General features: G+C 42.5%; 1 protein-coding gene across 1 annotated transcript; it reads right to left on the minus strand.

Moving 5' to 3' along the window:
• Positions 1 to 929: 929 nt before the first annotated feature.
• Positions 930 to 27182, minus strand: ZNF365 (zinc finger protein 365). Its single transcript, XM_030334958.1, has 5 exons — positions 27070 to 27182; positions 24610 to 25365; positions 11389 to 11569; positions 4461 to 4498; positions 930 to 3722 (listed from the first exon to the last, which is right to left on the minus strand). The coding sequence occupies exons 2-5, from the start codon at positions 25350 to 25352 to the stop codon at positions 3461 to 3463; spliced, it is 1224 nt and encodes a 407-aa protein (XP_030190818.1). The 5' UTR covers positions 25353 to 25365; positions 27070 to 27182; the 3' UTR covers positions 930 to 3460.
• Positions 27183 to 27280: the final 98 nt, after the last annotated feature.

Consider the following 27280-nt stretch of genomic DNA (forward strand, 5'->3'; position numbering starts at 1 on the left):
TGCAGAGTAAACACATTATAGTGCTACAGATTAAAGATCCCGTTCTTAAATGAACTTTTCAGATGTGTCCATTTTATTGATACAGAACATGGACAGAAAAGAATAAAAAAAAAAAATTCACCACCTTAAATCCACAAAAAATAATCCTACAATCTAAAGCTCTCCATCACTTAAATTTTGAAATGGTTCCAAGGTTTGTGCTTATCCCTCCATGTACGCCATCTCTGGAATTCACTTTTCAAGGATCCAGCCTAAGCAGAATCGAGACACTGGGATTTATTTATGTTTTCTCCTGCCCAGAGATCATGGAGAATGTCACCGTTATTTTTCAAGAACATTATGACCTGGTGAATCCATCAACCTTAACACGAATAAGTAGAAGAACAGACTAAGGTCATCTCCCTAAAAGCTCTAACAACTCCTAAACAAATGGCACCCTCTCGATTTTCCTAATTCCATGGTTCTTAAAAGACCAAATGGCTGAGTAATCTCCCAATGATATACAGTACTTCTCTCTGTTATCTATTGTAATCGCTCTTGGGTCTTGCAATGACTGAGATGTATAGCCTATATAAGCTGGGATATACACTGTGAAATCTGTTCATGGTTTTTGCTAAGAGTTGCCAAGTTTAAAAATAGAGTGTAGGAAAATTACTCATAGTGTGGAGGAAGACGGGAGAAAAGTACCAAATGGGCTTTTAGTGAGGCCTTCTCAGTGCGAACATATGTAAAAAGAACTTTTTGATATAGGCATTGTGATCAACAAAAACAATCAAGCTTAGTTTTTAAGAAAGCTTATAGGTACAAGATCATGGTGATTATATGTGCAGTGAACAGTTTATTCACTAAAAACTATTTTGTTCACTGTTAACGGACCAGTACACTTGGCTCCCCAGAAACATTTCAACTAGACAAAACATACCAACACATTAGTCATAAATATAGCTTTATTATTATAATATTTCATAATCTAAAAACTTTTTCTTATCAATTCTGGGAAAAGAACATTCCAACTTACATACAACTGATCTACCCTGCAGAATACTGGAAAACAGTGTCTAAGCAACCTGAATTTAGCATTTGAGAATCCATAACTTTGGGAAGAAAGAATGAAAGACTAGTTCAAAGAAAAATTTCTTCCTTACAAAACAAATCATAAAAATTAGATCCATTCTTCAGTTTAACCTTGAACATGTTTTCCCAGAAACTTTGGTAATTTCTTCAAAAATCAACTCGCAGGTTGACTGCCCATGTGGACAAAAAATATATATATTTAAAAATAAGACCCCAGCTGGACACAGTACATGGCTTGGGCCATGGTATGTAGGTGGAATATCCCTTGGAGTGAGCCAGCTCCCATGTTTCAACAGCAAATTTATGTCTCTAAGGAAGCACAACATCTATAATGCATTTCATTGTATGAAGGTCAGAATTTAGTTGGAATTAAAAAGAATTTTTTAATATAATAAATCTTAAAATCATCTGTCTTATGTAATGTACATACAGTAGATATGACATTATGGTGCTTTCTGGAGATCACAGAGTACCACTGTCAAAGAGCGCTGCCATGCCCTCTAGGCATATTAAATAAAAATCGAAAATGTAGGTCACATTAAATAAACAAAACCAAATCTGGCTATACTACCTTTAAAAACAAGTTGTTGTCATTGCACACACGTGTTACGGGACAAAGGGCATGCAATACAACAAGTCAGTTTTTTAGTATGTAAAAGGCTAGAGTGCAATCATGGTATAAACACCAATAATAAATAACTTTGGAGGAGATTAATTCTCCAAATAAACAATAATTATAACATTACAATTTTTACAGTGTTAGCCTAAACAGTGATATTCACTTCACAGCAATGTTTTTTCCCCACTTGATAGTTGCCTGTATATCATACAAATGGCCCACCCCCGTGAGCCAGATGTCAAAGTGAAGGTTCAAAAATCAACATTTTCACTATGATAGGTTCAAAATGTTTGTATAATGATAAGTTACACTTTTCAATTTATTGGAATTTTAAGTAACTGCTTTATACCTATTTTTAATGCATTGCTAATCTGATGCTTATTGTAATAACAATCATTCTACTAATGTTAATTAGGTTACAATTTTAATTTTTAAAAGAAGAGAATTCAACTTACATGAACTAATGTATACAGTTTAAAAACCACCCACCACAAACACACACCTTTTGCATGAGTATTTAAAAATAAATTATTAATATACTTGACATATTTTGTTTTATATATATATATATATGTATATATTTGTGGACATAACTACTCTTTTCTTCCAGAAGGATGTCAGCACTTGTAAACTCTGCAGAAGACCTGATGATATTGTTAACGTTAAAAAAAAAAAAAAAAAAGGAACATGGAAATTCATTCTTGAGGGAAATCATAAAGCAGAAGGTTCTTAACAGATGGTTCCTTGTGGAAACAAAGGCTATTTTAGGGAGGGAAGAGGGACAGTCTCAGACTGTGGATCCCACGTGCACTGTTTGTTTCAGAAACTACTTTAAAAAGCAGTGTTCAGTGAACACTTCCAATACCTGGTTGAAAGGTAAGGACGTATATTTAGTCATCAAAGGGCACAGAGGCAGCAGGAGGTGAAGAGTGAGGCCAGCAAGGAGACAAGTCACGCCTGCAGCTCACGGAGGCTGCCCACACGACCAGGGAAATAGGTCTCGGGAAAGGCTGAGTAACATCAACAGTGTCCCAGGCTGGCTCTCAATGCACTACACGTGCCATCTGCTGGCATTCCAACCTTCAGACCCTGAACTGGTGACGGATGCTGATCAAAGGGTTTTACGGTTTTAATCGGCTTTTCGGCCCCAACCACAGGCAATAATAACGGCTATGAAGACAGAGGCTGTGGCTTGGTCTTAGGGTGCAGAATACGCAGCCAAAGAAGAAAGCAGAGGCTCCCCCAAATCTGAATAAACATGCTTCCATAGAAACAACAAACCTGAATCGAACAAAGTAGAAATGAGAACTAAAGTCTAACTGAACGAGTCCCTGAAGCAACCCAAACACTGAAATCTTGATTAACCAGAATACTTGGTTTGTGTGGCCTTGGGTCCTAGGTTTAATCACCCCTGCACAGAACCCCAGGTACAGAAATTACTGGAGAGTGGTCTAATTATTTTACAAGTTGGAGCTTTTACTAACATTTTGGAATAAAACTGCTTTCATTTTTTTTTTTTTTTCAATTCTTTCTGTAATCTGCCTCTTGCTTCTAAAAGGGGCCTATAATAAAACTCTGGTTCCCCGAGATTCCCGTTTGTCAAATTCTGGTTAATCCAGGTGCTTGTATGGACACAAAATAAATGTGTTATGCCCTTCTTTTTCCCAATGTGTCTTACTATGGGATGTATCCAAAAGGGCATTATTGTTGTCCCCTAGAACAACATTCCACAAAGTCCAGCAATGGTGGTCCAGGGCCACCCCCCTTTCAGATGATGTTCACAATTGCTGTGGGCTTTTTTTTGGCCACCTTGGGCCTGATGTTGCCTTTTCGGCAAAACCCCAGAGGCTCCCCTTTCTTCGATGGTCTGCAGAGTTCTCGTGGGGACTCAGCCTGTTCGTGAATGGACTTAGCGGGCGGCATGCTGGCTCTGTCATCCTTGGCTTTTTTCAGGTAGCTCCTTCCCTTTGGATGAAAATGGATCTTGAGATCAGCGTGGTTACACACAGGATGTGGGTGCCCTCGACTTCTACAGATGGTCGCACAGAGGGAAATGAGCAGAAAGAAAGATTTTGTTTAGAACCTTTAAAGAAAAAACCCATCCCTGGCACAATCACTCCTGCATGCTAGAGTGGCAGTTAATGCCACCAGTTAAGTCAAATATAAATTGGTATTTTTCCTTCAAAAATTCCTGTGGCCTTCACGAAACGACCTCATGATGTCAAATTCCCAGGGAGATCTTGCTAGCTCTATTCACCAGTAATAAGACTGAGACATAGAAAATTTAAGTGACTATCTAGGATACAACACACACAGCTGATCTCTGGAAAAGTTGGGACCAGAATCCATAGCCCTGGACTCTTTAAGTGACTGTATATAGTAGTAGCATAGCAATTACAAAGTATATGAATCATAGTATAAATTTACATATCTGTTTATATTATAGATATCTAATGTAGCACACACACATTAATAGCACTGTAGAGCTATTATGACTATAACTGTACTTCAATAAGAGAAAGTTACACTACAAAATACTGTAAAAGTACTCCAGTAATACTATCATACTGCCTTATGGCATTTGCTATAAGGCTATCAGCATCGTTAAAAATCATATCCACAATTTACAAAATTAGGCACACAGGCAGGTACATTTTCACTTAAGACTTCCAAGTTCACTTATAATATAGATACCATATAAAACGTAACAGGAAAATACATTATGCAAACATTATCAAATGGCCCAAGTATAAAAAGATATACATACAGGCATTTGGGTTTCCTATTTGAGGAGATATCTGTAAGCTGAAGGAAAACAAATAAGAAGAAACATTACTTCGCTTGAACGTTGGAACTGACTTTAAAAATCTTTCTCGCTTCTATTTTTAAGAAATTGTTCCCATTAAGGAAGCCAGTAACTGCTATGGGTAACACGGCCCATGGCACCTGCTATCCCAGCACTGAACGAGAACGTCTCGTCTCGTGTTCAGCCTCAGCTGACTCTGGGAGCCTCTGTGCTCCCGGTTCTGAGATTTCCAAGAAGCCATTATCAGTAGATCTAAGAAATTTCAAAACGTTGAAGAGCCCTCTAATACAGCAACATTTGAAGAAACATGTTTTATAAAACTAGAATGATATGCCATTATTTCCTGATTAATTCAGGCTGCATGTGCAGCTAATTTACCACAGCTGTGGTTGGTCACAGTGTATCAACTAAAGGGAAAATTGGCATAAAATGTTTATTGCCTAAAATACATCATTTCTAAAGTGAGAGCATATGAAGACCAACTCCACAACTGTCCCTGAGGCCATCTATCACTGAGATTATTTTCCACTGCCCATAAAATATGCACTTTTGTGGTTGGGCTCAAATATCATTTGCCAAACAAATTGATAACTATCATTTTGTGATCCAGATGTCACCATCCACTTTAGAGGCAAACCCAGCGTATTCCCAACCTTCAATTCCTGATCTCCCTGGGGTAGCCTTCACTCAAAGTAGTGGTGTCATATCAGCAGGCAGACAAACACAAGAAGAGGAGGACAAAGAAAATATGTAGTAAGGGCCATCTTGGTGTTGGGGCCCAGTATGGCCAACACACGAGTCCCTACTGTATTCAAATAATCAGAGAAACTAAGTTCAGCATAGCAGGGGCACTACCCTGGGTCATCTGTTTGCAGCTTGAGCTTTAGTCAGAAGCAAATCAGAAAGCAGCTTTTTCTTTAATTTAAAAAAAAATGTTTATTTACTTTTGAGAGAGAGAGAGAGAGAGCATGAGCAAGGGAGGGGCATAGAGAGAAGGAGGCACAGAATCTGAAGCAGTTGCAGGCTCTGAGTTGTCAGCACAGAGCCTGATGCAGAGCTCGAACCCACGAGCTGCAAGATCATGACCTGAGCTGAAGTTGGATGCTTAACCAACAGCCACCCAGCACCCCAGAAAGCAGCTTTCTTAAACCTTTGAGGGTCATGTGCCCAGCAGGGCAAGATGGGATTCTTGGCATCTGCCTTCTGATTCAGTCAAAAGTAAGCTTTATGGTTGACCCTGCTCACACTGGCTGGATTCAACACGAGATCAATCAATGTGTACAGAAAAAGGCACCTTGCCTGCATGAGGGTCGTGAGGTTCTGCAATATACAAAGAAGACAGGACAGACGGCTCAGGCAAACACCAGGCTGGCAGCTTCTGGGAACCGCAGCAGTATGAGCCGTGGCCCCACAGCCACCAGTAAGGGCTTCTCAGCCCGGCTCCTTGGATAGACATTAGTATATGCGTAAACCGTAAAAACAAACAAAAACGTGTAGGGTTTTTCTTCCTCTAAATTGGCACCTACTTTGGGGCACCTGGGTGGCTCAATGGGTTAGGCATCTGACTCAATTTCAGCTCAGGTCACGATCTCACAGATTTGTGGGTTCAGTCTCTGCATCAGGCTCTGTGCACTGGCAGTGCAAAGCCTGCTTGGGATTCTCTCTCTCGCTCTCTGCCCCTCCCCTACTCACGCTGTCTCGGTCTCTCTCAAAAAATAAACTTTAAAATAAATAAAGTGCCTCCTACTTTTTAAAATTATTCTTAAGGCATAACAAATTTTTTTCACTTTACTATATCTATGTATGTAAGCATATAGTTTGATGATATGTTGTATATGTATATGTAATACTCTGGGATTTTATGTAAAACTGTGTGTGTGTGTGTTTACATACACATACATACTTCCCTCCCTGAGGAAAAGGCGAACAATGTTATCAAATGTTCAAAGAGGTCCCTGACTTCCAAAACGTTTTAAGAACCAAAACCTTGGTGCCTATGAATGTCACTGATGGACCCTGCTGGGACCTCAGGAAATTAAAAGAATTTACTGTATATTACATAAAGGGAAATGCACAAGTGTGGGTGCCGATGAGCCATAAGCCTCACATATACGCATATGTACAGGTACCGTAACTTGTGCATGTCGGTACATCACCCACTGGATAAAATACGGACCACATAACCACAATTAACCATCAAAACAACCTTATGAGACAAGCACTGGCATCCCCCTTTCACAGATGTAGAAAACAAGGCCAAAAAGTGATGCAGCTGGTTTGAAGCCTCAATCTTTACCAGTGTTAGAGCTGGGCTTCAAACCCACGTGAGCACATTCCAAGTCCAAACAAGACTTCACTCGGCTCAGCCTTCTCAAAGAGTATGTGTTTGTGTAAAAGTGTGCAGTTTGTACACAGAAGTTACGTGGAATCCATAGCTGGGCTGGAATTTCTCCAGTGATCCTATAGATCATGGGGCCTCGGGTGGAGGCAGGGCCGTTATCACAGTCCCCACAGAACCTCACATGCTCTCCTCCCTGTGAACACAAGAGGCCACTGTTCTTTCTGGCCGTACAGCCGCAGGCAGACAGAAACGCTCTTCCTCCTTAACCCACCTCACTGTCTCTGTTTTCTCCCCGTCCAACTATTTTGCCTTCTTTTTGTTTAGGAAGAGGCGAGTTTGGGGATGGGGATCGAGAGAGTCCTTAAGGAAGGCTCCAGGTTGGAAAAATATAAATAAATTTGTACTGAGAGCCAATCTATGTACTTCTAAAACTCAAACATGGTGTCTCGCGTTGTTTTGGGTTAGAGAAACTGGACACCCAGCTCTCCTCCAACCTCCGCTTGGTGTAAATAGCAGCACTGCAAACTGAACTGTTGGGGCCAAAACGTTAGATTCATTCTTGATTCCTCCCTTTCCCTCACCTGCTAAAAAAGTAATCCTTCAGCAAGGCCAACTGGTTTGGTCAATTCTATTCCCACGATACACCCCATACCTGCCATTTCTCTCCATCTCTGCTCTCACCAAGCTACCATCTGCCACACAACAGCCTTCTAACCTGTCTCCCAGTCCTGCACCTATCTGTTCCCCCACCCCGCAGCCAGAGCGATTATGCTAAAACAGCTCACCTCCTGCTCACAACTGTCCAATCAACGGCTTCTCTCTGTTCTAGAATGGGTCCAAACTCCTTATGTGACCCAGAAACCCTGGCATGATCTGGATCCTTCTTGAATCTCTGACTTCAACTCTTCTCACGCAAACATGCCAAACTTGTTCCCTTCTAAGCCACTTCCCAGTGTGCACAGAGCTGCCTTCCTCTGGTTATTCAGGTCACAGTCTAAATGTGGCCTCCCGTGCAGGGCTGTTCCTGACCGTAAGGACCACTCAGACACATCATCTTACTTTTTCCTTTAAAGGGGCTGTCACCGCAGGAAACCATCTTTGTTGCATGTTTACTTGTTTCGATGCCATCGCCTTCCTCACGAGACCAGGAACCTCACCTACCTCATTCACCCAATTTCCTCAGCACCCAGAAAGAGCTGTGTCCCCAATAAACATGTATTAAATGGATGGCGGCTAGTCCTAATTTAGCAACCTACTGGAAATAAATGCAACACTTAAAATAAGATTATCCAAGCTGTTTCATGACCTTCCATTTGGGCTGTTCTGTGTGTGTTTTTGGCAGATGGGATATTAGGTCACTTTAGGTCTAATTCAACAGCATTTTTCAGACCATAAAGACAAAGGATCTGAGTAAGCATGTTACATTTTTAGAAATCAGCCAGGTGAAAAAGGAACACAAATGCTCAAGGGAATTAAGGGGAAAACACAGAGGCTGAAAACATTATTTCAGAAAAGGCACTAACTGGGGTGGCATGCCAGGCTGTCATGAGCTGAGGTGTGGAGGGAATGGGTCAGAATGTTCTGCTCCCTCCCAGGGTGCACTGGGGCAAGGAGCTCTCCTGGGTGGGGCTGAGGCTCCAGAAGCCTGGGCTGGTCAGTGCTTTGCACCTTCACTAAGGTGGGCCAAGTAAGTCAATAAAGCTATGATTCAGAGCTTTTCCTGCCAAAAGCATCCAAGTTCCTCTGTGTGTGTACAACAACCACAGGAACCCTGGGAGGCCAGACTTAGCACGCGCCTTACATCAAAGACACTGTTCCTAATTTCATAGGTGCATGTATAGTGTTAAGATGACATAGATCAAAGGAAAAGGGAGAAACGGTCTGAAGGACCGAAGACTGAACTGTGATGCGGTGCATGATGGTCCAACGCAGAGTTGAGAGGACTTCCATGAAAACAGGGAAAGTACTCAATCCTTTCAGAAACAAAGCACCTCATTCTTGGTCTTCTCAGGGCAATGTGTCCTCCCCACGGGAGTCCCACAGTCCACCTCACTGTGGCCTGACCATGTCCTACTCACAGTCAGTGCTCACTTCTATCTTCCCCACTATCATCTTAACTGCATTTTACTTTCTTTCCATTAGTCAATTCTTCCTTAGGTAGATCAAGTCTGATGAAGGCAGATCATGCCATGTTTAGGACACAGAAGGCATAAACACAACTATGTATCAAGTTCCTGCTGTGTTTGTATATATATGTATGCATACAAATGTGTGCCTGTAGATCTACGTATTTATGTGTCATACGTGTGTGTTGTGTGTGTACAGGCAGGCACACACGCACATAACTTCATATATACATAGCTGACTAGAGCCGCGGAGATGCTGTCCAACTTGTGACTATGTGGTGCCACTGTGATGAAAATAATGACTAGCAATGCCTTTGAAAAGATGTTTAGTTTTCAAAGTGGAAAAATAAGCAGAGGAAAGTGAGCACAGAAATATAAGTAAGAGAGAGAACTATTCGGTTTCCTCTCTTCCTCCTTGCCTTCCATTGTTTTCTCTCTTTCTTTAAGATCCTCTTGGCTTAGTATAATAAAATTTTACACATTTCTTAGCTCTGGGTTAATTATAAGCCTAAATAGTCAAGCTGTTAATGCTACACTTTTATTTTAGAATTCTTAACCACCAAAGTCAGGTGATGATCAGAGAATTTAAGAGGCGCAAGACCCTAGCGAGCATCTAGTCCAACTGCTTCATTTTAGTTTAGTTTGTTATTAACTTTTTTAATGTTTATTTATTTTTGAGAGAGACAGAGACAGATAGACACAGATGTGAGCGGAGGAGAGGCAGAGAGAGAGGAAGACACAGAATCTGAAGCAGGCAAAAGGCTCTGAGCTGTCAGCACAGAGCCCGACATGGGGCTCGAACCCATGAACTATGAGATCATGACCTGAGCCAAAGTTGGACACTTAACTGACTGAGCCACCCAGGCACCCCCAACTGCTTCATTTTATAGAATTACAGGTCCAGGAAGACAAATGGTCTCGTTTAGTCAGGAGAGGGGAGCTAATGATCTGGAAGCCAGGCCTTTTCACCTCACATGTGATCTCCGTGACCTCATGCTGCACTCCCTCCTGATAGAGGGCAGGATGGGAAAAAGGCAGGAAAGGGTTCAGTGTGTCCTTCCAGCCACAATGAGTTATGACTGGACTCTACAGAGGAGGGAAGTACAGGCTCCCTCTCAGACCACAGACACCAACAGGAAAATAATAAACACGCACATGGCTGCAACTGCTTTGATTACAGTAACTGAAATCTCACAGAAGTAACAAACTTACTTCTTTCCAGTCTATTTTTGTTCCTGACCGGAAACTTCTAGAGCCCCCATTGTTTCACTGCTCTAAGGCTGAGTGTACATTACAGTAAGACAGCAGAAGGTTTCTTCACTTCTTCCTTCCTCTCTCCCTTTTTCTCCTGTTGTCTGTCTCTCCCTCTTGCCTTCTTTTTCCACCTGCTTTTCATCTCATTCCTTCTTTTTTAATTTAACATGTTTCCTTTTACTCTTGGCTTCCAGAATGCTCAAACTAAACTTTTTAATCAGTCAATAGCAATTTTTCCAACATTCTGGTTAACATAAATGTTTCCTATTTTTCTTCTCCTGACATGGACAGTCCACCCACGTGTGGGGAAGTGAAGAATCATTTTTAAATCTTTTGGGAAGGGGATAAGCATAAATAAGGTTGAATAGATCATGAAAATAGTATAAGTAAACCACTCTGGGGTTTCAAAAATCCTTTCTTTGGCTTTTGTTGCTTATAAGAAAAAAAAAACTGTTTGGAGGGCAAATCTGCCCAACCATCTCCCTCATCTGGAGCACGGGTGTTGTATCTCCTCCCACCCCCAAAGAGACCAGAGAATCTTGATCAAGCCCCTGAGGAGAATCTGGACCTTCAGCCGTATGCACGGTTCTCATCTGGGCTCTGGGGGTCTCTTAAGTCCCTGAAACGATACGTAAACTTGTATGCAGAAATCTATTATAGAACTGTCACTTGTGAAATTTTCTAAGACCTTTTCAAAATCTACTTAAAGAATGTTTCAACTATAGAGACTATCGGAAGGTGCTGTCCTTCCTGTTAAAGAAAAAAGAGGTACGTGGCTAGATCCCACTGTTACTTAAAAAGGCCAAAGCTTTCTTAAGATTCTCTTGAAGAGCTCCAAAATGGGACAATACTTTCCAATCTACTTGATCGCCTAGGTTGACACCGATGATCTGCTTGGACACTTCCAACTCTGTTACTCTATAATATAAAACTATTCCTGCCTGTTTATCTCGGTGCGGAGTCGCAGGCTGAAGACAACTGTGCATCCTGGATCTCGTCTTGGATCCCCTGGTGTCACTTCGTAACACAGGCACGGCTGGTGCACGGCTTTCAAATGACGCCTAGAAGGTTCCTGTAAGTCATTCCCCAGCTCCCTCTTCCTCTGTCCTGGACCCAGTCTCGCCATATCCAAGGACCACAGCCTGGTGGCTGGACCTGTGTGACTTACCATGTGCTCACCGATGTCCCGGCAGAGGCCAGCGGCCTGCTGGCTTTGGTAGTACTCTAACTGCTTTTCTGCCACTTCTACCCGTTGCAGCAGATTCTCAATAAAGTCCTGGAGCCGAGCTTTCCCTTGAACCTCCTTCTCAGCTGCTGCTTCCAGGAAATGGTTGAATGTAACAACTTCTCTGCAAGGCAAAAATGTCAGAACACAGAGCGGAGAAATGAGACAGGAATTCATTCACTCAGCACATATTTATTGAGTGCTTACTATGCGTCAGGTACTGCCCTTGGCAGTATGCTCACGGCCATGACAAGAGATAATGCTACATTTCCGTGGTTACGTTTAGAGATTACATTTTAGTAGAAAGAGACAGTCATTATAAAATATACAAATCAATACATATGTCAGGTGGTGGTAAGTGCTAGGGAGAAAACAGGGACACTGGACGCAAAGGGACAGAAAGTAACAGAGGGAGGGAGAGTGTGAGTGAGATTTTAGAAAGCAGAGTCAGGGACAACCTGGATGGGGATACATTTGGACAGATACCTGAAGGAAGCAAGGAATAAGACAGGCAGATATCCAGGGACAGCAAGCCAGGCCTTGGGTGGAAACATGCAGACAGGACTGAGGTACAGCAAGGAGGCCTGTGTGGCTGGAGCACAGGGAGGAAGGGGGAGGACAGGCAAAGTAGGGGCCACCATGAGGATGCTTGATTTTCTTATAAATGACATCAGAAGCCACTGGATGCTTTTGAGAAATGTTCTGACTTACATTTTAAAAGTCTAGCTGTTGGGGGGAGAAAAGAGTACAGAGAGGAAACAAAAGGCCAGGCTGAGCACTTCAGTGTATAAGATGAGTCACCTTGTACCAACTGTGTGTTTCAGCTAAAAGTGAAACAGTCCAAGACATGCCATCCCCAGGCAGATGCAAGGACCGCTGGGAAAGCTATTTTAGAGGACACAGGACAATCAATGTGCAGGGTGCCCTTCCCTAAAAAGCTGAGGAAAATACCTAAAACAACATTCCGTTATCCACATAACTGTGATTCACAAATCCAGAAAAAAATTTTTTTTAATTTACATTCAAGTTAGTTAGCATATAGTGCAATCATGATTTCAGGAGTAGATTCCAGTGATTTGTCCCCTACATATAATACCCAGTGCTCATCCCGACAAGTGTCCTCCTTAATAATGCCCCTTGCCCATTTAGCCCCTCCTGCCACCCACAATCTCTCCAGCAACCCTCAGTTTGTTCTCTGTATTTAAGAGTTTCTTATGTTTTGTCCCCCTCCCTGTTTTTATATTATTTTTGCTTCCCTTCCCTTATGTTCATCTGTTTTGTATCTTACATTCCACATATAAGTGAAGTCATGTGATATTTGTCTTTCTCTGATGAATTTCACTTAGCATAATATACTCTAGTTCCATCCAAAGAAAAATTTTAATAACCTTATTACTACTTTGTATCTTCTTATTTCCAATGCATGTATAAAAACCATACTTTTTTTGATTTATAATAAATCAGTTTTTTATACAAACTCAAACACATCAGAAATGTAAAAGAAACCCCATTATTCTGAAACAATGTAACAATTTGGTAGCCATTCTCATGAGCAACTCTACAAATACACACACACACACACACACACACACACACACACACACGACCAACAGGTGCTTATTATCACAACTCCATCCAATTTGCCTTACTTAGTGAGAAATTATGAAGATCCTTTCAGCCTTTCCCTTTGTATGCCCTGCCACGCCCACGAGAGGCAATGAATTTCTATAATTTTACTACCTGTTGGATATAGTATTTCCTTTATAGGTCTTCAGAATCTCTCTCGACCTTCAAGGAGTGCCCCCTCATTTTTCTGGCCATGTTCAACTTATGCAGAACCAAGATTCTAAAGACTGATCATCATCCTCCCAGCCTCTTTCATTTTAGATTAAGAAATCCCACTAAAAAGGATCTAACCTCAGGATGCCTGGGTGGCTCAGTCCGTTCAGGGTCTGAGTCTTGATTTCTGCTCAGGTCATGATCTGTTCATTAGTTGGAGCCCTGCTTGGGATTCTCTCTCTCCCTCTCTTTCTGCTCTCAAAATAAATAAATAAACAAAAATCTAACCTCATGCAGCTGCTCTAGACAGTTGATGAAATTCATTGTCTTCTCTATACTTTCCACTCAGTGCCATAATTTCTTGAGAGTAGAACTTCAGGTAGGTCTGGCCCAGGAAGTTTTGTAGAAGATCTTTACAAAAGAGCTTGGTAGTGGTTTCCAGCTCCTTTATACTGTACAACTAGTCAGTGACTCACTTTTACAATTAGTTGTGATTTTTTTTCTCACAAATATGTCACACTTGGTCATACTGAAACTTTTCTGACATTTCCTACAGAGTCAAATGTCTCTGTAAAACCTTGGAAATTATATACTTATAAAAATAGAAACGAGACAGGTTCTAACATGATGCATCAAAGAATTGCTTATTATAGTAGCCCCCTTTTTTCTTGTTTCCCATCCAGGATCAAATATAAACCCCAATCCCACGATAATTCTATTATCTTTCAGTAGCTAAGAAATATTCACATAAAAGAAATGAGTCCTTTTGGAAAGGAGTTTTCTTCCATTATCAAGTTTCAAGTTTATTTCCAGATGTTTCTGTATGAGGCCTGAACGGAAGATGTGCACTTTCCAAGCTGTTCAGACCACAGACACAAGCCAATTTTCAAGCTCTACCATGGCTCATTCAGCTTTGATCTGCCTCTTAAGTAACCCTAACTAGCAGCAAAATAACGGAAGGTCCATTCAGGTGCTGCATCCAGCATGCTACATGCTGTATCCATCACGGCTCCTAGGAATGGCTGAGATGGAGCGCAAAAGTATGGCTAGAAAACACAGCCCAGGAAACGTCTGTTCCTTTCTCTTTCTAACATTAAGGTGCCCATTCGTTCAGAGTCAAGCCCACTGTAGATACTTCATAGGTGATATTTAGGATACCTGAATCATGACACAAGTCTCCAAACTGTACTTTTAGGGAAAGCAACCAAAACCCACAACCCTCTCCACCATCCAAAAGAAAAACACAGAGAATGAGCCAGTGAATTCTTTTTCAATTCATTTTGGTTTATAATAGTTACTATATCTATCTCATTACAGAAATATTTTACATTTATTATGGGAAACATAAAAGTTGACCTATTAGAAGATCTAACTCAGCAAGGGGCGAATCAGCTTTTTTGTTCTCTGTTCTAAGCCCATCATTCAATATAATACATGCAACATAATGTTCAATATATATTTGTTGTAATGAATTTTTTAAAAGGACAAGGAAGAAACAAAAAATGACCCATAATCCCAACACCCAGAGGTAACTGCTATCAATATCCTTGTATATTTTTTCTAGTCTTTTTTTTTCTATGCATATTTACTATTTTGGGGCTCTCAGGCTATAAAGCTTAAAATGTAAAACAGCAATATTTGACAGCTTAATCCCATAGGATTAACATCCCAAAAGCAAGAAAACAAATCTAAGTGCAATATAGTTTATGACTGTAGCTGTATTTTTAAATCATGTAATGTTTTGCTACTGGTTCTATTTAAAACTCCTGCAAACTAACATTAATGCTCCTAGCTGATCCTGGAGTGTTATGTTACGTTGTAAAAGAGAAGCATCTTTTTCTAACCTCTCCCTCACCCAATTACCTTGTGCCCTGAAGCTGAGAAGTTAACACCCTTTGTATTTTTCAACCAACCTGGCACCAATACTAACTTAATTTCAGTTTATAAATGTTTCACATCAACTAAAAAAAAGAAAGACAAAGAAAAAGAAAAGACAGTTAAAACAAGTCTGATGATTTAATTTTAAATCAGAGGTTATACAAGACAGTGGCTGGAAAAGTTCCTCATACCAAGAATATGTTTGGGTGTCTGTTTTAGATAGAAACAGCAACAAAACCCAGTGGCTAATTATGGTATAGCATGTGTGCACAAGTTCAGATTCCCCTTTCACATCCTGTTCAATCTGGATTAACAATATCCAGAAACACCTCATATTTCCCCAAGGAATCTTGGGAATTTCCTGAATGAAAAAGGAAGAGGCTTAACTATATTGCGTTTGTAGTCTCTTTAATAATTATACCCCAGGGGCGCCTGGGTGGCTCAGTCAGTTAAGCGTCTGACTTCGGCTCAGGTCATGATCTCGCCCTCTGTGAGTTCGAGCCCTGCGTCAGGCTCAGAGCCTGGAGCCTGCTTCGGATTCTGTGTCTCGCTCTCTCTCTGCTCCTCCCCTGGTCATACTCTGTCTCTCTCTGTCTCAAAAACAAATAAAAATATTAATTTTTTTTAAAAATAATTATACCCCAAACAGTAAAATATCCATTCAAAGTGCAAGGAAGACCAATGGATTTCAATGTAAGGGAGAACAAAATATGCACTGAGTACAGGTTCCATATCTCAAGTATTCTTGAAGAAACTACCAATTGTTGACTTATGGCACAGTATCGAAGCAGAATATCCTCTGTTCTCTGAAAAAGCTGTTAAAGTACCCCTCCCTCTTCTTACTACAGACACACAAGAGGATGGATTTCCTTTATCTACTCCAACCAAACAACAAATTTGCAACAGACTAAATGCATACGGAACAAGGTCCAGCTGCCTTCTATTTAAGCCAGATATTAAAAATATTTGCAAAACTCATAAAACCAAGCTGCTCTCTTTGCCAAATTGTTTTTGAAAATAGTTGTTTTTCATAGAAATATGTTATTTATGTTAACCAGTAATGGGTTTTTTTATTGCTACTTTTAAATAATAAATCTTTTTAAATTTGTAAGTTTTAAGTTCTAATAAAGGAAATATTGATAGATAAAACTCACACAAACAAAAACTTTTGAAGGTCCTCAGATATTTTTTTTTAGCAGTATAAGGAGAAGTTGTGTCAAAAAGTTTGAGAAGTGCTGTCAGGCTTTGTACATGTGATCCTGAACCTCAGAACTCGGGTGAGCGTGGGCAACGAGGGCTAGAACACTAGTAAGATGTAGTCACAGACCATACACTTATTTATTTCACTATTCAGTAATTCAACAAGCATTTATTGAATGTTAACACGTACCGGGCTTAGTGGTGAGGCACTCATGAACCCATGACTGTCTTCACAAAGCTTACTGCCTAACCCAGGGGTCAGCCCATTTTTCTGCAAAGGACCAGGGAGTAAATAGTTTACATTCTGCAGCCCATATGGTCTCTGTCACAATTACTCAACTCCACCTAGCACAAAAAATACATAAAGACTGTATAACAATAAAACTTTATTTTTAGACACCGAAGTTTGAATTTCATATAATTTCCATATGTCATGAATTATTCTATTTCTTTTCAATTTTTTTCAAATTAAAAATTCTTAGCTCACAAGTTCCTCAAAAACAGCTAGCAGGCTGGGTCAGGCTGGTGGTATACTAACCCTTGATATGGTGGGAGAAGCAAACATTATAAATTTTTTTTTATGTGTATTTATTTTTGAGAAAGAGAGAGCACGAGCAGGGGAGGGGCAGAGAGAAAGGGAGACACAAAATCTGAAGCAGATTAGCTTCAGCTATTAGCACAGAGCCCAACATGGGGCTTGAACTCATGAACCATGAGATCATGACCTGAGCCGAAGTCAAAAGCTTAACTGATTGAGCCACCCAGGTGCCCTGGGAGAAGCAAACAAATACTGAAATAAATATGTAATTACAAAGCTGAGCGGAATAACCAAGAAAAAGAATAATACGATGCCATCAGAGAGAAGAAGAGACTTGTGTGGTTTTATTTTAGGTTCTCAAACCCTGTGACTTAGAACAGTGAGAAGGCTGGAAGGCCAGATGGGAGAGAAGATAAAGGCAAACCTGAGTGAAATCCAGTCAAGATGTGGATACAAACCAGCTTCAGGAAAACTAGCAGACTCTAGGCCACTTACAGGCCCATTGCTGGCTTCTCATATACATATTTTTTAAAAAGTTAAATATAGGGCACCTGGGTGTCTCAGTTTGTTGAGTGTCCCACTCTGGTTTCGTCTTAGGTCATGATCTCACGGTTTATGGGATTGAGCTCCCCACTGGACTCTGAGCTAGCAGCAGGGAGCCTGTTTGGATTCTCTCTCCCCCTGCTCTTCTCCTGCTCACACATGCATGTCTGTGTGCGCTCTCTCTCTCTCTCAAAAAAAGTTAAATATGATAGGATACAAGATTTTAGGCTTCAGCAGAAAATACGCTTATTTAAATCACTATTTGATACTAAAGGAAAAAGTATCAGCACGGGATAAGAAACTGGCCTGAAGCTTACTGCAGAATGATTCACAGAGCTAAGAAATCTGTCAGTATCCTGAGATTCAGAAACAAAGAGGCAATGAGTGAAAAAGCCCTTTCAGTGCTATCAAAGCTTTATTTAGAAAAACTATTTGTTCCCTCATGTGCTCATTCATTTACAGGGTGGCCATAAGGTCTGAGACACAGATAATATTTCATTTTTTTTTTTTTTACAGATTGAACCCCTCAGTTACTTCTGAGGTGGGTTAAAAGCAAAATAATTCAAAAAAATCAAAGATATACTATCATGTGACAAACCCACTCTAGAAGCAGGTGTAAAGAAGGGCACCTGGGTGGTTCAGTTGGTTAAGCGTCCAACTTGGCTCAGGTCATGATCTTGCAGTCTGTGAGTTCGAGCCCTGCATTGGGCTCTGTGCTGACAGCCCAAAGCCTGGAGCCTGCTGCAGATGCTGTGTCTCTCCCTTTCTCTGCCCTTCCCCCACTCATGCTCTGTCTCTCTCTCAAAAATAAACCTCAGAAGCAGATGTAGCGATAGAGGGAAATGTGCATTAATGCACCACAGTGTTCACTGCAATTTTACATAGGCATTGAACCATGCGTTGTTAATAAGAGGCAACACACGGATCACATCATGCATTATAATTTATAGTTATTTCCCTATGTGTCCAGCTTTCATGGCCACCCTGTAGCCTCACGCTCCCCCTGGGCCTCATAAATGCACAGCACCTCCCTCTCTGCTCCAGCACCAGGGAACTCCCTTCATTCAGCCTGTGAACCAGATTCTTATTTCTGAACATGCTGTTCTTCCACTGGGGTCCCTTCCTCTGCGTCTCCCTAGTCCCCACTCTTCAGGAGCCTTCTAACCTCAGGGCTCTCCTGTTAGGAAGCTTTCCCACACATGCCTAGGTGTGGGGTAGGTAACCTGCTGTGTTCTCCTGCTGTGTTCTCCCACAGAACGCTGCCCCCTATCACACTGCACACTACAGAGAGGGTTAGTCATGCCATTTGTCCCATTCCACTGTGAGATCTGTAAGGTCAGGGACCTTGCCTGCCCTTCCGCTGTGCTACCCCAGTATCGAACATGAGCCCAGCACACAATACGGGTGCAAAAAATTCCTGCTGAATGCACAAAATGTAAAACTACATCTCTAGTTGAAACTCTGTAACTGACAAAAAGATCCTGAGGTTTCTTTTTATCTTTTTCCAAACAAGTACTGGGGCATAAAACCAAAAAGTAATCCACAATACAGGCACCTCCCACAAGGCTGAGGGTGGGATCTAAAATTGATGCCTCTCTTCTATTCTTAAACAACACTTTAAAATCATATTCTCCTCCCAAAGGCAAAGCCCTACCAAGTTATTTAAATTTCATTTTACATTACTGATTTATGAACCTCTTTGGAGGTATGTGAAATGGTAAAAATACCTCTAGCTAAAAATAGTCCAGCTATTGATCACAGAGCACTTCAGACAGACCGTAATGTCAGCCACGAGGCAAATCCTGAAGCTGGAGTCAACCCCTTTCCAATGCTGGGAGCCTGGCTGCAACCTTGGGAGCTCAGGGTTGGCTCCAATGTACCCCATGGAGCCCCCCACAGGGTGGAATCTGCACCCACAGCCTGTCTGAAGTCACGTCATCCCTACTTTTGGTGACCCTTTGCCTCATCTTTCTCTTTCGGCTTCTTTGACTAAACCAAAAAGGTATATAGTTCTCATTAAGATCTAAGTAAGTCAAATTACTCTTATTGGTAATAAGTAGGTCAACACTACATTCTAAGCCCCTCAGTCCAGAGAGAGAAAAAAGATGCACTAACGTGAGACACACAGAAAAACTGAATATTTTCCTTGGTCTCCAAATTTTACCATCCATAAAAGGGCATGTTTGACATCTAGCTTTTCCTATATTAGTTTGTAAATCTTCATGGGAAACAGCTTGGAAAGAGAGGACCTCATTTATCTAAACACATTAAAATGTGGAGCAAACAGACCCCTTCCTGTCCCACTGAACCCTACGTGTAACATGATTTTTCCTGGCCTGTTTCCTAGCAATGGATCCATCTGGAGACCAAGTTGTCTACTCACTGCTTTAGCTGATCAAAAATAGGAATGTTGTAATTAAGTGGCAAGCGGGTTTAGCTGTGCAAAGCAAGTTACCAAGTCAAACTTACCTTTAAATTTTTTTTTAATGTTTATTTATTTTTGAGAGAGAGAGAGAGACAGAGCATGAGTGGGGGAGGAGCAGAGAGAGGGGGAGACACAGAATCCAAAGCAGGCTCCAAGCTCTGAGCTGTCCGCACAGAGCCCGACACAGGGCTCAAACCCACGAACCGTGAGATCATGACCTGAGCCAAAGTCGGACGCTTAACCGACTGAGCCACCCAGGCACCCCCAAACTTACTTTTAAAAGGCCAGTATCCCACAGCCAGCTTTGGGATAGAAACCTATTTGGATAGAAACCTAAATGCACATTACCTGGCTCAGGCTACCCCTGTATGCCTCTTTTATCATATCAAAATGTGTAATTTTACCTCCTGGTCTCTTCCTGCCATGAAAGCAGAAACTGGACTCATTTGGTTTACTACTGTATGACCTAGAACAGCACCTGGCATTCAGCAGGCACTTAGTGGAAGGTTTGTCTTCTGGCCAACTCCCAGCCGAGAACAGGGCAAATAATGAAGGAAGAAGGGAAAGATTATATCTATTGTAACTTGCAAGGGAGTAGGATGGAAATTAGGTAGAATTACAAAGAGGCCCCTCACCATAATCAAGGGCTGGCAGGGGCACATGCTCCATTTGGACTGGCCTCGGACATCCAGAGAGTCAAGTTAAAAGCCCTTGTGGCAAGTTAAAAGCCCTGGGCTGGTGCTCCAGAAGTTTAATATCATAACCAAACTTATGACGCTAGCATTTCCCTATTTCCTACCACCTTTGATGCCAGCTGACATTTCCTTTAATCTCATCAGAAAAATACATGATGTCACCATTGAGGCTCTCTCAAAACAGCAAAGAAGCAAGCTCATTCCAAAATGGACCAGCTTCATTATTACATAAGTCTTGACGCTTTGGGCAAATACCACATTTTCAAAAGTCTGGCTGAGACAGTGAATTAATGAAAAAAAGCACTCAGCAGAGACACAGGGAATATTGGTTTCAATTTCAGCTCCACCACTAAATTTTTGGGTGAGTCATTCCACGGTGCTGGTCCTTATATTCTGCCTCTATAAAATGAGAGCGTTATCTTGAAGGAGACGAGGAGTACCTTCTAGTTCCAAAATCACATGATCTCCTCAGGGGCCATCTCCAATAGTCTCCCTTCTCCCTGCTATTCCCTTCAATGTCGATCTCCCCTGGTCACCCCGGCCACCGATGCAAATACTCACCTTCCTCCTCATTCCCCAGTGTGGCCTTGCCACATAAAATGGTTTATCTCTAATGGTTTATCAACAAACCATGGCTTGTATTTAAGCATTTGTTCAAACTACCTTGGGTCTGAACACGGACATGTTCACAGATACGTTTTACTCTTCCCATGAAGAGTGTTAGCCCCTCAGGGGAAAAGAGCATGAATTTCATATTCCCTATATATACCTAGCACAGTACTGGGCACATCACGGGTACTCAATTAGGACTTTCCAGCCTTATCTGCAGAAGGAGGTACAAGAAAACTTGGGATTACTGTTATTCCACTGATGTCCTCCAAACTTTGGGTGACCAACTCGGTCACGAATCAGCTAGTATCCAAGTTTATCCTTTCTTGTTAAGGGATACCTTACAGCAAGGTTGGCTGGGATTGATTTACCTGATTACGGGCAGTGCTACCCTATAGCTCTGAATACTCCTGAATAGGTAAGTACCTGTTTCAATAGGACTTTTTAAAGTGGCAGAGACTTTGTGAAGACAAGGCACACCTTTTTGGATGTGCACTCCAGAAACATACAGATACCTCTCTACAGACGTGTAATGAGACTCACCAGCACAAGAGTGTAAGATGCTGCCTATTCAAACAATCTCCTCTGTCATCGAGTGTACATAGGACTTCCACAGTCCAAGGGGTTCAGCCTGCAGACGGCTGCAGGGCAGAAGCAGCCCTGGAGTCTTTTATTTCAGTTCAAAAAAAAAGAGGATTTTAAAGTTGAGAGAACAAATCCATAAGCAGAGGAGCCTCATGTGAAATCCATTAGCAAGAGAGCCTGATGTAGATGTTTGCATTTTTTTAAAACACCATCTGTGTCTCGAAGGGTCCCCAGAGTTTAAGGCGATTTTGAATCGGATGGTAACCGCCTACTTCCTCTCACAAATGAGTCTTGAGAGCTCATTCGGAGGGGGTTAGCAGGGCAGTGCAGTTCCTGGTTAGTTCACGGACAAATAGGGTCTTCTCATATCTAAACGGTCACGTCTCCGGTGGAAGGCATAGCTCTGTGAGGGATGGTGAGGAGGGAAGGCACACATCCTAGCCAGGCAAATCCAGTCAAATTAACACAGTTTCAGCGGTATGGCAGCTGCGCAACTGGCTTGCATCCCCATTTTGGGGGCAGGGGTGGGCATCAGGGAGGCTGAACACTATAGATTCCAAGGGGGCTGGCCACAGTCACCCTCTCAGACCAAGAGCTCCAGTGTCCTTTCTGGAAACAAGACCCTTTCAGTGCAATTTTATGTACAGAAAGAGTGATTATTTGAGGCCTGAATACAGAAACTGATACGACAGACCAAATAAAAGCTTAAAAAAAATGAAGACTTTGTTGATTTTATGTTTAAGAGTGTAAGTCAGTTGCACTGTATTTTCATTTAAAGTTTTTTTTAATTTTATTTTTTTCCTGATAGTCCAAAATGACCTACTAAAAACCAATTCATAATTTATCTCCAAATATATTCACAAAAATGTGAACAGAGATGTATGTACAAGGATGTTAAGGGAGGCATTATTTTTAATACCAGGGAAATGGAACAAAACCGTGTATTCATTAATAGCAAACTGATGAAATCAGCCATGAAGCAGCCACACCACAGAATACCATGCAATAGCCAAAAGGAATGACATAATCCTATATTTAGTGCATGAAAGATGCCTACAACATACTATGTTAAAAGCAAACTCCACACATAAGTGGTAGAACAGTATGTGCCATGATTCCATTTGGGAAAATAATTCTCTCTGCATATAAAGTACAAAGGGCTGTATGTACACAGGAAAGGTCTGGAAGGACATTCACGGAGCTAAACAGTGGCTGTCTCTGGAGGAAGGAGTAGGGTACACTTGGAGAAGAGGGAGACTTTTAGTACATGCATTTCCACCCTGTTAAATCTTTTTTTTACAAGTATGGATTACTTTTTCAATTGGTCCTCAGGTGACCACACTGGATTAACATTACTACAACTGATCCATCCATGGCCCACTTTACACCAAGTCAGTTAAACACATATTTTTAATAAGAAAGCACTCTTGAACCCACAACCCAAAATAAAAGTTAGAACCTTGCCAACAACCTAGGTCTAACTATCTGATCCTCCCTGCCATCCATCGGCCCAAATCCCACATTCATTTTGACTTGTGTAATAAATAAATAAAACATGACAATAAATATGTGCAATTAATTTGTTTTCCTTTTAAATTCACTGCTCGTCAAACAGAAATACCACAAATGTAATTCTAAGCTTTTCTTTGCACATAGGGGAACCCATCTGCCATTTTTCCAGTGACGCAGTATTAATCACCCTGGTGGCCATAATGGGTATTGGCACTAACTTCCCACCAGGAAACTCCCCATGCCAAGAGAGAAACTTTTTGTTAGAGATCATTTCCCTAAAAGCAAATAAATCAGTGGCTAACTCAAATCTGTCCTCACTCTGTAATTAAAAAAATTTCTAGTTGATCAGAGCAGGCTTTCCCTGTAGGTCAAATGTAGGCATTTAGTGATACCGGGTGATGATCTCTTTAATACACACGGTTTCTTACCCTCTTGCCAAATGAAGGAAGCTTTAATTACTACACTTTAAGAGGCAATGCATGATAGAAGAGTGCCAGTGGGCAAAGAGAGTATGAAATTAAGTCCACCTCTATAATATAATCTAAATTACTTGAAATCTTCCTTCTAGGTTGTCTTAGAGTACCAATTTGTATGCCCTTTGATTCCAAGAATTCTGAACCTCCATTTAAATTTAAATCCAACACTCCGCATTTGGGAAATACACTGCATTGTTATGTATGCTTTTCTAGTTTGAGTGAATGCCATAATTAATGATAAGGAAATGCTTTCCCAAGTATGATGTTTTTTAAAGTAATAGCTTGTCAACGCTTTGCAAGCAGGCCTGACCTACTCTAGTATCACGTACCATTTTCCAAAAAGAAAATTCTCAAACTTAAGTCACGGAAGTCAGTAGTATCAGGAAGTTTCCTCTGGGTTTCCTAATATCTGCTTCTTCCAAATAAAAACTATAATTAAATGGATTCTCAGTTAATTAACACTAGCAGATAATCCAAAATGGCAAAGAAGCCAGAACCACTGGTATTTACAGCATATTTTTACACTTGAGTAAGACAGCATCTCTTGTTCCTGACTCGACTGCATGGAGCCTATCAAGGAGCACTGGCTCCCCTAGGGCCCCTCTCTGCCTTCACGTTCAACTCCCCCCCACTCCCCAGCTGGTGCTGGATCCCACCATGGATACAGTGCTACTGCTCTCGCTAAAAATGTTCTGTAGCTTCTAAGGCGAGAAAGAACTAAGTATTTTGACTTTCCTGCTGCTGGGCTGCAGACTCTACACAGAGAGGGTATATACTATCAAAAAGCCTTGTGCCTCCCAAGTTCAACTGTATCAGTGAGAAATGCAGCCAAGGTACCTGCAAGTAATAAAAACCAAACCTCGCCTCAGATGTGCTTGTAAGCTGGGGAGGAGGTGCCTAGAGCGATGGCACAGCACCACTTACTCTTCCTTCCTGAGCAGTTCCTCCTCCGACTCGGTCAGGCGCTGCCTAAGCGCTGCAATCATCTCCACGGCCACATCCACCTGTCGGTTCAGGGCCCGCTCCCGCCTCTGCACCTCCTGCTTTTTCTGCGTCAGCTGCACAAAGGCTGCCCGAACTTCCAGCAGTTCGGCAGTTTTCTGGGCCAACTCTTTGGTGAGTTTATCGATTCTCTTCTCGATGGTCCTGTCCACGGCCTCGACCATCCGGTTGAATTTTTCTCTGACGTGAGCCTCAAAAGCAGCCTTGGTGTCCGAGGTGGGCAGGCCGGGACTGGCCCGTGGCCCCTCCAGTGAGTCCGCACGCAGGTCCACCGTGGTGTAGGTCTGCACGTAGGACACTGGCCGCTCTGCCACCACCTCGAATGGCTTCCTGTCCTTGGAGTGTTCATGTGAAATGCTATACAAGTTAACATAGCTCGGTTTCTGCTTCACCACGTTGCCAGTGCTCTGCAATTTTCCCTGTTTCAGGGGTTCTGAGGAAGTGACTAGGTCTGTGTCTTTGAGGGATGGAAAGAGGCTGCATTTTGTCAAGAGGGTTCTTTCCTGGTAGCTGTGACTGAATTCCAGATGGGCCCTCAGCGAAGACAGGCTTCTAAATCTGGTATGGTCTCCACACCTCGGACAGCGGAATGGCAGGCACACAGCAACATTCTCAAAGGACTCCTGCCAGGGGTATCTGCTTTCCTCAAAAGCCTTCTGTTGCATTACTCTTCAAGTCCTGGGCAGGGCCAAATGAAACAGGTAGTTTACATGTCTGTTAAAAAAATGCCTACTGAAATGCTTGTTGCCACCCATGTCCATGAGGGCAGGAACTTTTGGCTTCAAATTACTTTTGCATATAGTATCTTATATTAAAATAAAAACCTGTGATCCGTGGGCCAAATCCAGCCACATTCACTCATTTCTGTATTGTCTAATGCTGCTTTTGCACTAAAGACAAAGGTGAGTGAGGCGTTGAGACAGAGACTATTTTGGTAAAGCCAAAATTACTACTTGACCTTTACAAAAAAAGTTTGCCAACCCCACCCAGGATTAAAAAAAAAAAAAAGGAAAAAAAAGGTGGGTAACATTCTCTTTTAGCAGATATGAAAACTGAAGCAAGGAGGTAAAGTAATTAATTCAAAGCCAGATGGTAAATGACAGATCCAGAAGTGGAATTCAAGTTTCCTGCCCTCCTGAATTTAGTACCACTAACTGCAAAACTGTGCCCTATTTTATGGATACAATCCTGATAAGCATGAATTCCAAACGTGAGGAAAACTCACATGAGTTGTCAACATTTGTCCTGAGAATGCAAGTTCAGCGATCTTTCTTCAAGCATAGGAAAAATATCACTCAAGCTAGACGTAGTGGCATTAAGCACACAATGAGCTGGAAATTTTTCAACCTGAGATTTCGCCTTTAGTTATTGTTGTGATGACATAAACCAAAATGTTATCATTGTCCCCCATATTCCAGATTTACTGACATTTGGGAACTCAAGATATCAGCTATGTTTTGATCTAAGTGGGGCCATGGCCGTGGCCAAGCCTTTATAAAAATACCATGCGCTCAATGGATTTTTCTCTGTTTTCCTGTTTTCACAGGATAACCTCTAGAGATGACCAATGTTTGAACCATGCAGGTATCAGCGTAACTCTTTAGTGAGTTCTTGTTTCGTTGAAGGAATTTATTATCTTAGCCCTAGCAACAGATGACTGGTAGCAACCCTACTCTGCAAACAGGGCACACATATTCCCTCCAGGAGTGGTTTCTGCTTAAATGTAACAAGCATTGGGCCCCCAAGAGAGGAAGCTCAGCTAAGGGTCAACACTGTAAAGTGTTGTTATTGGGCCCTCAACCTCCTCAAAAGCAGAGGCGCAAATGGTCCCCAGCCAGCTAGGCAAAGCCTCCAGGTTAATAAGCCTCTGGCCCCCTAGAGAGGGGAACCTCTTCCTGTGCTACACCTGGCTGTTTAACGACCAGTTTTGTGGACACAGGATGCACAGCCTGGCTGGCCCAAAAGGCCCAGGAAAGGGAAGTCTGGATTCCAGGTGGCAATGGGAAAGGGGTGGCATCCCTGAATGGGGAACCGGGTTATCACGCGCTCTGGGAGTACTCCTGCTTTCAAGGGCCCAGCGGGAACCCCAGTCCACAGGGTTGGCGGAAAAGCCCCAATTTCCTCTGCCTGAGCCGGGCAGCTGGCAAAAGCGCTGCACGGAGGGTCCCGGCTCCCCCCGCCCCCGCTCCGCCGCGGGCCAGCCCCAGGCGCCAGAGTGGATACATGCGCGCACGAGTTTCCGCAAGTGGGGGCCGCGCGCCCAACTCCCGGCCGCGTGGAGGCGACAGGCCCCCTCCCCAGCCCGGGACGGTTCAGCCGGCCCCCTCCGCCGCGCCCCGCGGGCCGGGCCGCAGGCGCAGAAGCCCAGCTGCGGCCACTTACCCGACTTGTTGCTGCAGCTGCAGCCGCTGCTGCTGCCGCCGCGGCCGGTGCTGCTGCTGCGGGAGCGAAGCGGTTTTCAGCAGAGCCGTAAATCAGGCTGAGCCGGGGCCCGCTCCCACCCCCCGCGCACCCCCGCGCCGGGACCAGCGGCGTCCAGGGCGGAGCGTGGCGCGGGCCGGCGGGGGCGGCGCGCGCGGCTGCCGGGGACCCC

This window comes from Lynx canadensis, chromosome D2 (assembly GCF_007474595.2).
Source record: "Lynx canadensis isolate LIC74 chromosome D2, mLynCan4.pri.v2, whole genome shotgun sequence".
Lineage (NCBI taxonomy): Eukaryota > Metazoa > Chordata > Mammalia > Carnivora > Felidae > Lynx > Lynx canadensis.